The 14,460-nt window shown below is 44.8% G+C and overlaps 1 protein-coding gene across 5 annotated transcripts in view; it reads right to left on the reverse strand.

Moving 5' to 3' along the window:
- LOC136632408 (CMP-N-acetylneuraminate-beta-galactosamide-alpha-2,3-sialyltransferase 4-like) overlaps window positions 1-14,460 on the reverse strand; it is a 169,255-nt gene that overhangs the window by 33,518 nt on the left and 121,277 nt on the right. For all 5 annotated transcript variants that reach the window (XM_066607262.1, XM_066607260.1, XM_066607259.1 and 2 more), the window contains one exon: window positions 13,274-13,340. In XM_066607262.1, the coding sequence (XP_066463359.1) occupies window positions 13,274-13,289 (16 nt within the window). In that variant the 5' untranslated portion in view covers window positions 13,290-13,340. The remainder of the gene's footprint in view (window positions 1-13,273; window positions 13,341-14,460) is intronic.

Below are 14,460 nucleotides of genomic sequence, written 5' to 3' on the forward strand. Positions count from 1 at the left end.
TAACATGACAGTAAGGAAGGCAGCAAAGGCTCTCCATCCTGCAGGCACAAAGAAGATGAAATAGATACATTGTAACATTATTAGTTATTTCACCAGGATAAAACCACGAGATGACATAAAGCAGCAATATTCAGTGCAGGAGTCTATTGATACAAGGCTCGTGTCAAGTGAAAAGTCTATTGAGCCATTTCAGGAAAACCTGCACTAATGTTTGCTAGGACAGAGTTTACACACAGTTGTTGGAGGTCCTGAAAGGCATATCAGCTTAGCTATACAGAGCTACATCCATTGCTTCAATAAGACCACACATATCTAGGCAGACTGAAGATTACTATGCAGTTTAGACAGCTGTCGGACGTATCTCTTCCAACCACATACACTTATATACTGCACTTGGCGGTGCATGTATGTGCTCTCCATGGGGAAAGGGAAGTAAGCCACTGTCAGACTACTGTGGCTATGGTGGCTTATCTCCCTGAGAACAAAAGGATAACAGAAGGAATTGGAATGTTAAGATCTAACTACCCAATCCTTCTCTCCCCTGAGATCTGCCATCTGGGGACAGTTCAGAGGTCCCATATACATTAGATGGCTGGCCAATCCCACCAAAATGAGATGCTTCAACCTACATTAATCTAATGTGTATGGTCAGCTTTACTGTTCAGGACAGATGAAGAATGGATGCATATAGGCTATTGTTGTCCCTTTTTCAGCCATTCAGGCTAGAGAGGGGCCCACAGGAGGATGCGTAATTGTTCCCAGTCATTTTCAGACCAGAAAAAAGGTACTTTAACACTGGCCTATAGTCGCCTGAGTAAATCTCTCAAATAGGTGATTTTTGGGTTACTGTCAACCTGTGAACACATGACAATAAATAAGGCGCTGAGCAAAAAGTTACTCAGTCTTGCTAGTCATTCCGATTCAGCTCACTGAAAAGAGACAACTGCTAAGCGTCTGCTTGCTCAGTGTAAACAGGAGTTGCTCAATGTTTAGGAAACTCCTATTTTCAGTGAATGGAAGGGGGCGGAATGATCCCCGTCTGGCTCCACCTCCATTCACTTGAACGCCCTATCTTGAAAAATGCTTACAGGTACTTTTACAAACGGTAACTGTCAACAGCCATCAGAATGACTGTAACTTATGTGCTTTCACGCAGGAGCGATAGTCATTCAGCGAATGCAGGCGGAGAGCACTGGAGATCTTACAGTCGCCCACGTGCATTCATTGCGAACAGGCAGTTGTTCCTAGATGAACGGCTGCCTGTTTACATTGAGTGAGAAGTCTCTCACTAGTCGCTTTGTTTCTGCGAGCTCAAATAAAGCGAGTAATGAGCGTTTTCTTGCGCAGTACCCTGTCGGGTCCCATTTTATATTGGACAACAATCACTCATTTGAGAGATTTTTTGGCTGATAATCAGCCTATGTAAAAGTATGGGAACTGTCCTGTGTTCCTTTCTTTCCAATGATGACTACTTTAGATAGTGTTGAGAAACCTCCAAAGACATTTACATCCATTTGTGTGACCTCTTCTAATGCTCCTGCACTGCGGGGAGCTCCAGGGTGACTGGCCCTTTTACTTTCTCACCTCTGGTTAGTTTAGTATCCTTTCATTCAGTGTGTCCTTGATCTCTATTTACATTCTAGAATACTGCTGATCCAGAGGGAGGACGGGATTTGTTGGGAGTGTTTGTTTTTACTGTAGAAGAGACATCGGTTAAATAAACATTTTCTCAAGGGCTCTGAGCTTTTAGATCTTATGAGACTTGCAAGACTTGAACAGAACCAACTTGGTGTTAAATGGGGCAGTAGCATCTTGTAAAATAGTGCAGCCCAGTGATTAGTCCATCACACATTCCATATACCATAAGGAACTGTACTGGATGATCATGCAGTCAGGAAAATTTTAAGGCTGGGTTCACATGGGGCGGATTTACCGTGGAAATTCCGTGCGAAATTTCGCAGCGGCAAATCCGGATGCGGCCGTTAATCCTGGGATTAGCCAGCCATGTGGACGAGATTTCTTAGAAATCTCGTCCACATGGGCCGGCAAATCCATTGCGACTAAGCCGGCAGAAGCCGCCGCTGCTGCGCGGATTTGCCGACCACAGCAGGTTCTTTTTTTTCTTTCCGCTGCGGACGCGCTTTCCTCTATAGGAGCGCCAGCCGCAGCGGAAGAGCGAGCAACCAGGCCGCTTCAAACCGCCGCGGGTTTTGAAGCAGCGGTTCTCCTGGCGAAAATCTCGCGGTTTTTCGCTGCGGCCAAATCGCGGGATTTCCGTCGGGAATCCGCCCCATGTGAACCTAGCCTAACAGTTTTCTACTTGGCATATTATTAAACAAGGATATGTAATCCGTAACAATGTTTATGTAGCTACATTTCTGACAAGAGTCTTATGTTGAACTTTGCAGGATCTTACTTTCATAGCATTACAATCATCCGGATGGTAACATACATAGTAAATGGTGCCACTTTAACCATTATAGGCCCTTTTTTTTTAGCACTGAAACTTCTGCACCCCAATAGCATTCTATACTGTAGGGATCTGTGCCAATGGGTCCTAAAAATGTAATATAAAGGCAGGATGTAAAAACAAACTATTGCCATATACTCTGTATCCTACATAAAGTTATTGGTCAGTATCCCTTTAAAAACAGATAAGGATTGCTATGAATATAGTTTCTTATAAAACTAGAAGTTGCAGAGCTGCATTTGAGACAGAACAGAGGAGTTAATTAACCCCTTAATTTTGCATGTATTTTTGATATTAAAGCTTGCTGTCCATAGGTGAGGTGTCATTGCGAGATCTGCGGCGATAAATCGCACGCGGAGCTTGCATGACACGCTTTCCATATGATAACTATGGAAAGCGCAGCCTACTGCACATAAGCGGAAAATCATAGCGATTTTGGGCTCGTGTGATTAAAATCAAGGCATGCTGTGATTCTCCGCTGTTTGGCCTATCATTAAAGGGGTTGTCACGCGAAGGCAAGTGGGTCTATACACTTCTGTATGGCCATATTAATGCACTTTGTAATGTACATTGTGCATTAATTATGAGCCCTACAGAAGTTATAAGAAATTTTTCACTTACCTGCTCCGTTGCTAGCGTCCTCGTTTCCATGGAGCCGTCTAATTTTCAGCGTCTAAGCTCCAAATTAGACGCACTTGCGCAGTCCAGGTCTTCTTCTTTTATGAATGGGATCGCTCGTGCCGGAGAGCGGCTCTGTGTAGCTCCGCCCCGTCACGTGCCGATTCCAGCCAATCAGGAGGCTGGAATCGGCAATGGACCGCACAGAAGCCCTGCGGTCCACCGAGAGAGAAGATCCCGGTGGCCATCTTCAGCAGGTAAGTAAGAAGTCACCGGAGCGCGGGGATTCAGGTAAGCACTCTCCGGTGTTCTTTTTTAACCCCTGCATCGGGGTTGTCTCGCGCCGAACGGGGGGGGGGGGGGGGGGGGGGGGGGGTGTTAAAAAAAACAAAAAACCCGTTTCGGCGCGGGACAACCCCTTTAAGGGGAAACTCACAGTTGGTCTACACAGTAGCTTTCAATGTTACAAGCCTCCAAATAGTCCGCATGACCTTGGATTAGTCAATGCACACCCAATGTTATGTCAAGCCTATAAGGCACCTATGTAGTATTATGCATTGATCCAAGCTTCAGCCCCCTCTCACCCCCTCTCCGCCCTCTGCACTATTTGCAATGAGAGGTCGGGTGGGGGCGGGGCTAGATACCAGGAATTAGCTCCGCCCCCGTCCCACCTCTCCTCATTGAAAATAATGCAGGGAGGTGGGGAGGAGGCAGAGAGGGGGCGGGAGCTCAGAGCACTGCTCCCGGCTCTTCCAGCCTCCTCCCCCTGCAGAGAGGGACGCCGTATATCGGTTGGCGTGAATACGCGGCTGATATACGGTCGTCTGAATGTGCCCTAAGAGTCAAACATTTTTTTTTGTTTTTTCATTGTTACAAGAACCATAACATTTATTTTTTCGTTCATGTAGTTGTGTTACGTCTTTTTTTTTTGGTAGGTTGAGTTGTAAACTTTTAATGGCAACATTTTGTATACATAAAAAATAAAAGCTAATGACTTTTGATTTTTTGGGGGGGATGGGGGTGGAAAGAAGTTTCATTTTTGTGTGTTTTTTTGTTTGCCGTTTACCCTACATTAAAAACATGCTTTGCAGTGATAAAAATGCTGCCGGGCGTCGCGAGGGGACTCCTGACGGCCAGAATACAATATGTAAATTTATCCGGACCCAGTTAACCTGTCCCTACCTATGGCGGAGGTAACTTGTGTGTCCTGGAACGTCAGAGGCATGGGATCAGCCAGAAAGCGATCAACAATAAATTCTTTAATACGCTCCTGGCGACCACATGTACTGTGCCTGCAGGAGACCCACCTCACACCACGAGAGTGCTGCTAAAACCATGGGTACAGTGGTCCGCACACACATCATACATCATACTCCAGAGGAGTGTCCCTGCTGGTCGGAAGGTCACTTAGATGGGATAGTTGAGCAACTTAAAAAGGATCCAGAGGGAAGATTCATTTTTGTTAGAGCCAGGATCCATAATGACCCATATGTCCTATTGTGCTACTATAACCCACCACCAGCAACAACTGCTCTCCTGGCAGAGGGCATCCAATTTGCTTCATTCTCACCAGATGCAATGACCATTTGCATGGGAGATATGAACATGATAATGGATCCCCTCCTGGATAGATTCGGGGGTGGTGCTCGGAGGGAGAGAGACATGAGTGTGACCCGCCTGGCCTCTATAATTTCAGTAACAGGATGGCTAGATTTATGGTGAGTACTCCACCCACAGCAGCAGGGGTTCACCTGCCATGCAGCCCATAATCACGCACTTAGCCGAATAGACTACATATTCGGATCCCCCGGACTGTTCCCTAAAATAGACTCCATAGAGTTCTTACCCCAAGGGATCTCGGATCACTCGCCAATCCGTATGGTTTTAAAAAATCCAGGCCCAGCCACTATTAAGAGACCGAAGATACACCCATTCTGGCTCTCGTTACTTGGCCCAAATGATCGTATACCGGACCAGATCTAAATATTCTACGAGGCACACGAGATGCACTCAGAAATGATGCTGGTTTGGGAGGCGTTCAAACTATACTCAGAGGATGCTTTAGGTCCTCAATCTCTTATATTAAAAAAGCCACGGCGCGGGAGGGGGAACTCCTGGCAGAACAATGCCAACTATTAGAAAAAGAATACATCGCTGACCCTCAGACAACAAAAGGAATAAATGGCTCAAAACAGGTAGAGACTACCTACTATACCTAAAAGAAAGGGCCCAGAGGAACCTATTCTTTACCCGACAATCCTTCTTCGAATTGGGAAACCAATCTAGCAAATTATTAGCATTTATGGCCCGACAAGAAACGCCCCCCCCCCCCCCCCCCCCCCCCCGTCGATACTAAGAATTAAATCAACCGCAGGAATACTACTCACAGACCCAAAAGATATCCTGGACAGATTCCAGCAATTCTACAACGACCTATACCAGTCCCAGATTAATTACTCTCCCGAAGAACTAGAGAATTACTTAAATGACATAACGTTCCCAGTACTACAAGACACCCACAAATCCCAACTGGACTCCCCCATTACAACGGAGGAGATCGAGGAAGCAATGAAAGACATGGCCAAAAATGAGACCCCGGGACCGGATGGCCTGCCGGTAGAGGTCTACCTACACTACCAAAAAGTAGTAACTACACACCTGCACTCCCTTTACAATTGTATGTTTGAAAAGAACAGTCTCCCAAAATCAATGTCAGAAGCCAACATAGTCCTTATCCTAAAACCTGATAAAAACCCGGAGGCATGCGGCTCGTATAGGCCTATTTCCTTATTAAATACCGACTACAAAATCCTCACTAAAATTCTGGCCTCCCGCCTGAACCAAGCCATAAAAGATATAATACACCCTGATCAAACAGGCTTCATCCCCGGGAAATCTACATCGGACAACATTAGAAGGACGCAGGTGATAGCACAGATGGGGTGGAGATGGAGATCGGACTGGGCCCTAGTGTCACTAGATGCAGCTAAGGCATTCGACTCAGTTGAATGACTATATTTGATGGGAGCACTACGGAGGTTTGGATTTGGAGACGCATTTATCAAATGGATCAAGATTATATATAGGTCTCCGACGGCTAGGGTGGTGGTGAATGGTCTGACTTCCACCTCCTTCCCACTCCATAGGGGGACCCTGCAGGGCTGCCCGCTCTCTCCCCTCCTGTTCGCAATCGCCATAGAACCCCTAACCCTGAGAATCCGACAACATGCGTTATATAAAGGTATCCAGATAGGATCCAGAGAGGACAGGCTGGGACTATATGCGGACGACATAATACTATATATGTCCAACCCCAAGAGCACCCTGCCGTTAGCCATATCCCTAATCAACAAATTTGGAAACTTCTTGGGCCTGCGCATCAATTGGCAGAAATCCGCATTTATGCCTTTAAAACTAGAGGGCTGGAAGATGGGAGATGTGTACTGCAACCTACAAATCACCCCGCAATTTAAATACCTTGGAATCCATATCACTAGAGACTACACCTTAAGCCTAGACCTAAACATTACCCCCCTATTCGCAACTATACAGCAAAAGTTCAAAACTTGGAGTTCCCTGCCGCTGTCGGTAGCGGGCAGAATAAATCTTATAAAGATGATAATACTCCCAAAATATCTATATTGTCTAGAACACGCGGAAGTAACAGTACCACAGAAATTCTTCAAAAAAAACAACTCGTTAATATCATTTGTATGGGGGAACTCTAGAGCCAAACTCCGTATGGCTACTTTACAGCGACTCAAAGAAATGGCGGGAATGGCACTGGCAGACTTTAGACTCTACTACTTAGCAGGACAGGTTAGATATATCCGTCATTGGCTGTCGGGCTCCCCCCTCCCGAACTCCGAGCACCACCTAATGTCCTTTCTTTCAGAGGCATCGCTCTGGATCCTCCTGGAAAAATCAGGACTACAGACTAAACGGATGCTGCCCATCCATAGACTTGCAGTGAATGTATGGCAGGCGTGCAGGCGGTTGACTCGACAGGGGGACACTCCTCTGGAGACACCTTTGTGGGACAACAGAACACTACCACACCTGATGAGCATACCAGATAGACAATTCTGGATTAATCTGGGAATAACCACACTAGAGCACCTATATATTGACGGAGTCCTGGCCTCTTTTGAGCAACTACAACAACTATACCAAGTCCCAAGAGTGGGCTTCTTTAGATACCTGCAACTCAGACATGCCCTGACAGCACAGTTCCCGGAGCCTAGAAAACCCTTCTCACTATACCCATTAATAGGCATATTGCGCACTCAAGGACCCAAAGGCCTGATATCGGTACTATATACCCATCTACTGCAATCCAAGAATCCTGATGCACCAATGAAAGTGATGGAAAGAACTTATTCCCTCTCTCACTAACGAAGATTGGGAAACTGCAATGTCAACATATACTATGGTATCACCAGCCGCAAACAATAAACTAACCCAATTATACATCCTGCATCAGTGTTACTTAACACCGATCAGACTCCATAAAATGAAAAGGACGACCACAGGTCAGTGCCACCGCTGCCGAGCGGCCAATGCCAACTTTAGCCACCTGATATGGTCGTGCCCAGATATCCATAAGTACTGGGAAGAAATTACAGAATACTTGACCCAACTAATACGGATACCGGTACCACCTGAGCCAGCAATATGCCTACTGGGTATCTTAGACGAGGAACAATGGCAATACCACGACAGGATATTCCTTACTAAAGTACTGTTTTATGCCCGTAAGGCAATAGCCCTGCGATGGATGGACAGGCGCCCCCCGACACTCTCAAACTGGCAAAACATTATTAACTCTATACTGCCATATGAGAAAATAGTCTACAAAAACAGAAAATGCCCGAAAAATTTGATAAGGTATGGGGAGGATGGTGCGGATCAACAAACACAGTTCCTGTACAAAACCTGTTCCAAAACCTGTTAAGAGAAGCTCTACCTAGACCTAACCTGTAAATTGGATGAACATTACCCTCTACCAGAGACGTCATGAGCGGACACACAGAAACAATACGTTTACTGTCTTTGTATGTCAATGTAATGTACTTGAGCCTTGACTATATTATCACAATGAGCCTGAGATGTAACCAAAGATTTACTCATTTATTGTACAAAATGCATATTATTCAATAAAACGAGTTTTAAAAAAAAAACATGCTTTGCCTCCAATCATTACCTGATGCCTAGGGCTGTTATTAACAGTCTATGCATGCTGATAACAGTTCTGCCATCTTCTTCTGGAGTACCGCAGTAGGAAGGCGACACACCAGAATAATATGTATATTGTGAGACACTGAAGGGGTTAACTGTGGATGGTCGCTAGGTTTCTCCTGGATTCAGGTATTACACCCATTAGGTGTGAAGGGAGTTGGGTCTCACTATGTGGGACAGGGGAAAAACCAGGGATGCAGTATGATCTCCAGCAAAGGTAGTTGCTGGAGATGTTTTGTAAAACATGTTTGGGCCTGGTTTTTTGGAATGGATGTCAGGCTTGGTAGTGGGGCTCTCCATTCCCCTCCCTCCACTCCAGGTCTTATTTTGGGGAGACAAGCTCCCCAGGTGTAGAGGCTGGGCAATTACTAAGTCCATATAAGTCTGCAAGGCTGCAGAAAGAGTAGAGGTCGGGCTCAGCTAGGCATGTTGGAAGCTGCTGGTCTCATGTGACGCTTTATCCCTGACCCAGGGAAAACTGGACTTTGTTCAACTGTGTGGCTTTTTGTGCGGCTGCAGCAAGTCGTACGTATAGTCAGGGGCAGTCTCTGTATAGTAAGTGCTGGATAAGCAGGATTTTGTTTATGCCTGAAGTTAAGGCTGTGTTTTGTTTATTTTTGTACTTCGTAATAAACACAGGCCAAGCCTGTATGGACTATGGCCCCCTGTCCATGGACATGTATTCGCCGGCGGTTGGAAAGCGCCGGCCCCTGTCCATGAGCAGAGAATCATTGTGAATCTCCGCTCGTGGCGGGCAGTTTGCAGCATGCTGCGAATTGGCCTGTTTCTTCGCGGCCAGCCAATCTATCAGATAGGGCTGACCGACGGAGATTTGGCGGCAGATCTCCGCCGCGAGACTTCGCAACGCCCGTGGACAGGGGGCCTATATCTGCTGTTGTGGTCTCTGACTGCAGCTCACACTGCAACCCCGTGCTCTACCTGAGCTGACTCTCCCACAATGTGTAAAACTCCAGCTTACAGACATGGAATAAAATCAGGACTCCATTAACTACTAAATTGTCATTAAAATCCTTAGCACTTTTGTGGACATGGTTCTACATACCCACACATTTCAAACTCACCTAAGCGTTCTTACTCATGGCGTTATACTATTCCATATCTACTGACCAAATATAGGTTAATATACAATAAAGAAGTACCAACACATGACTAATTCCCAGGCAAGGGCAAAAACATGGACTAGAATACCTGCACAGCTGACCACAAGCCAAAATTCTTGTCTGATTTATATTAAGTCTCCTTTCCTGATCTCTAAAAATGTACATGGTGCAAAATATTTGTTTTAAGTCCCAATCATAAACTGCGGTATAGTAATTTTTTATAATCTCTAAGCATAACATTTTCAGCACTTTATACCATTGTACAAATCCTGCTTTTTATCCCCTAACAAGCTGCAAGGAAATGAGATCCCAAGATAATAACACACTGCAAATCAATGAGCAGGTTGCAATTCACATTTCTCACCATATCTGGAGTGAATTGAATGAACTGATGACTGGCATGTGCAGAAAAATGAGATTTCACTAAAATGCACCAAAAGCGCACCCGTTTTCAAATGTGAACAACTTCCAATTTACAATTATCATTATAATTAGAGCGAGTTGAACTGCCAACTGGTATGTGCAGATTAAAAAGGAAGGTATTAGAAAAGTGTTAGAAATATTTGCCCATAAGCCAGAAGGAATGAAAAAATCCATTATAAATTTTAAAAAAACCACCATGTAGTGCATTACTGCCAAATACAAACCCTCTCATATTCATAAAATAGCGTAAATTCAAGTTTCATATTTAATACTTTGGGTACAAACGTATCCACAAAGCTTCACGATTGAGAAGCGGTCTATATTGATCTCCCCCTCGTATCTACACCCAAACTTTCTCTATGGCAAATACTTTAAAAGAAGATTCCATCATGTTCTAAAAGAAAATATTGGGATGCCTCCGATATCCTTCTTTGGGGTTTAATATATCATTAGGCTGGGTTCACATGGGACGGATCTGCAGCAGGAATTTCTGTGCGGAAAATCCGCCCACAGCTCCTAATCCCGGGAGTAGCCAGCCATGTGGACGAGATTTTGCAAAAAGCTCGTCCACACGGGGCAGCCAATCCTTTGCAGCACAGCCAGGTGGAACCGGCGCTGCGGTGTGGAATTGACAGCCGCAGCATGTGAATTTTGTTTTTTCCATTGCGGCCTCTTTCCTCTCTATGAGGAGAGAAACTGCAACGGAATTCCGGCGGCCGAACCGCTCCAAAACCTGCGGATTTTGAAGCTGCGCTTATCCTGCAGCTTTTCGGTGTCGGGCAAATGATGTCTGACACTCGTCCCCACATGTACTCCCTCCCGTGCTGTTGCACAGGAGCAAGCATCGTTGGCTCGCAGTGGGGCAGATTTCTCTCCTCGCTCTCCCTCTCCATTCACTTAACATAGCAGCCGTTCAGTACTGAACAGCTGCTGCTTACACCGAACAGCTGCTGTTCACATCGTTTAGGAACATCGCTCATTGTTTATGCTGCAGAAAATCCTAAACAATGAGGGTTCAGTGTAAACAGCAGCCGTTCAGTACTGAACGGCCACTATGTTAAGTGAATGAAGAGGGGTTGGGGAAAACGAGGAGAGAAATCTCCTCCAGCCGTCCGGCCCTCTGCTGGCTGCTCTGTCAGATCGCCAACGATACTCGCTCCTGTGCAGCAGGAAAGGAGCGAGTATGTGGGGGACGAGTGTCGGGCATCATTTGCCCGACACTGTGTAAATGGGGCTTTACAATTATAAACTGCCCTTTGAAGGAAACCATAATGCTGGTGTTGCCCTAGATGAAAATTGATTTGACACCCCTGCTCTAAGCATGTTTTTTGGCGGTGGGTTACGTAACCCCTTAAGGGCATGGCCCTTTTTTCTCCCATTTTAGTTTTTTCCATTTCAGGTTTTTCCCCTTTTAAAAATCATATCTCCTTTATTTATCCATCGACATCACTGTACGAGGGCTTGTTTTTTGTGGGACGAGTTGTATTTTTGAAAGGTACTATTTAATGTACCATATAATGTACTGAAAAACTTTAAAACAATTCTAAGTTGAATTAAATGGAAAAAAAATCCTGAAATTCCACCATCTTTGGGTGCGTCTTGTTTCTACGGCGTATACACTGCAACAAAAATTACATGATAACTTTATTGTATGGGTCGGTACGATTACGACGATACCAAAGTTATATTTTTTTCCTGTACTACTTTTATTTATTTTGAAAGATATTTAATTAAATAAATAATCTGACGCCATCTTCTGACCGCCATACGTTTTTTATTTTTCCGTTGACATAGCTGTACAAGGGCTCGGTTGCATGACGTCCTGTAGTTTCCGTTGGTACCATTCTGGGGTACGTATGAGTTTTTGATCGCTTTTTAATACATTTTTTCTTGTAGATGGGGTGACCAAAAAAGCACAATGCCATAGCATTACATCATACTGCGATCGGACAGGCATTCTATCAAGCCACCCCAAGTGCATGGCTTGATAGGCATTCTTCTATGCCAGTCCTGGGGCTTTCAGGAGGCGCCCGGCTGCAATGCCGTGCGATCTCTCTTCATACATACCCTGACGCTGCAGGATGTAACTGTACATCCTCTAGCGTTAAGGGGTTAATAAACTTTCCTTACAATAAGGTGGAAAATAAACTGAATTTATCAGTAGGTGCAAAGCTCATTCCAGCATTTGCATACAGCAAACAGCAGGTTAGATAAATGAATCCCATCATTAGGCTTCTTCATCAGGTCATCAGATCTGGACCTCTGCCCAGATTTCCTCTTTTTCTTGTTTTGGCACTAGAAAAAAAGCCCTAAAACTGCCGCAATAAATAACAAACGGTGATCATTAAAGAGTTCATTTAGATTTTTATCGCCTTACAGTAGGTAATTGCAATGTATTTACATAGTAACTGATGCAGACTAAAAGCATACCTGCTTTACTAGAAGGCCAGGCTCATACGAGTGTATCAGATTCCATATGTGACCCTGCGGCCAGTGACTTTGCATATGGTGCCTAATTGTATTGCGTTTGAACGCGTCCTCATGCATGCGGTCATTTGCAGTGCACCTTTATTTTTTGGTTTGTTTGTATTGCCTGCGACGTCGCTTAGCGATGACACGGGTATCCGCATCCCATATGCAATGCAATTGTGTATGGGCTGCCGGTATATCCGCGACCATAGAGCACAACAGGATCTTTGGTCATGGATTCTACGGTAAAATGGAACACGCTGCGTTTTATTTTCTGCGAGTGGATTATGCAATTCCGACCTGCTAATGTGAGTGGTTTGTGTAATCCAATGTATTTGATCCAACGGCGTATTACTGGTCGTGTGATACTGCCTGAACTAAGAGCCCTTTATACGAGCAGCCTCTTTCCATGTGTTTTAGATATGCAGAAACTGAATAACAAACAAAATTATCGTTCCTTCTGTGCATACTGTTACATTGAACGACAATTGTTCAGATTTTCGCTGACCGCGGGAATGTAAACGATTTGTTGGCCCGTGTAAAAGGGCCCTAAGAATTGGGACTCACGGGCCAGCTTTTTTTTTTTTTTTTCTCAGTTGGTCTAGAGTTTTGATTAATTTTATAATATATCATTTTTCTTATACAGAGATCCAAATCCCCTGCATAGACAGTTACATGATAGCATTGTGGCTGCCTGCAGCCACCAGTAGAGGGAGCTGAGGAAATTATTGAAGACAGATGAGCTCAATGTGAGCAGTAAAATAAATTTTAAAAAGCCGTATGTAGTGAACTCCACTACAAGGCAGATGCAGAGTTATATCAGTTAACTATTGCCATATGAAGAGAATATTGCCATAGAAATATATTAATAAAATTAATGAGAATTTTAGACACTTCTAAAGTTTAGTAGTTAATATGAGGGAGGGGAACTCACCTTGCTTACTGTTCATTTTAGTCGTAGTAAAACCACTGCTGCTCTGACAGATTTCATGGTCAGCAATCTAAAAGAAAAGGAGGAGAAAACAGAACTGTTAGTTGGAACCCAGTGTTTAGCTCTATAGAACAGGTGCATTTTCCCTTTAATTACATTGTGAGCTCTGCGGATATCATTGCACACAAGGAAATTAATACGGTAACCTGTAATAACCCCAAAAAGCAATAGACCCCAGAGACCTACTCCATTGGAATCTTTAAGTGGTTTTGTCTTGTACTGGACCTCAGGGCAGGACTGGATCATAGCATTGGAAAAAGAGGCTCCAGGGCCTCCACCAACGCACTTCGAAGAGGCAACTCTAAACCATTGCCCTATCTCACCTAGGATTTGGGCACAGTTATTTGATTACCATATGGGGTTTTAACAAAAGCATCACAAGGCCACATTTTATGGGTACTGCTACTATATGAGAATGGATAGGCATAAAATAACAAACAGATAGGGCCTCTGGCCTGGATGGTAGGTCAGGGCATAAATGAGAGCAGGGATCATGCCCCAATTATATAGGGAACCTATATCACCTATGTCTGAGATAACTAAGCCAATCGTGATAATGAACCGCCCCTTGTAAACAAATGCCGATTCCAGAAGGGATCAATTTCCCATAGATTCCAAACCTTTGTAACAAGTCCCTCCCAGCTGAAGTCCTGTAGCCAGAACTTTAAAGTCAGTTCTACCCTCCATGCCTCACCAGAGGCTGCGTCACCTGATGTCTCCAGCACTAAGTGTCGCAACAAGTGTTTGATGCTGTTGAATGATGCAGTTATACAGCGCAGTTCCACAGAGCAGGAGACAACTGCACAACTGTCCAAAGCCTGGAGGGACATGCTCTCCTCTTCGCATTAATCTCCTTCACTATCCTCTTTACAAGCCTTAACACTTTCCTTCAACGCCCAGCCCCAACACACTCCATCCACATCAGCCCCTCCCTCCTCTCCTCACCTATGTATGGCTCCCATGTACTGTTCAACTTCCTAAGACGCCTTCAACCCCCCAATACTGCAGAGAAACGCCTCAGACACCCACACAAATCCCCTAGCCATGTGCTCACCCTTGCTACCCTGCTACTCCTAGCTGCAGGGGACATCTCCCCCAACCCAGGCCCACCCCGTACTGTTCTCTACCAA

Source organism: Eleutherodactylus coqui, chromosome 6 (genome assembly GCF_035609145.1).
Source record: "Eleutherodactylus coqui strain aEleCoq1 chromosome 6, aEleCoq1.hap1, whole genome shotgun sequence".
Taxonomy (NCBI): domain Eukaryota; kingdom Metazoa; phylum Chordata; class Amphibia; order Anura; family Eleutherodactylidae; genus Eleutherodactylus; species Eleutherodactylus coqui.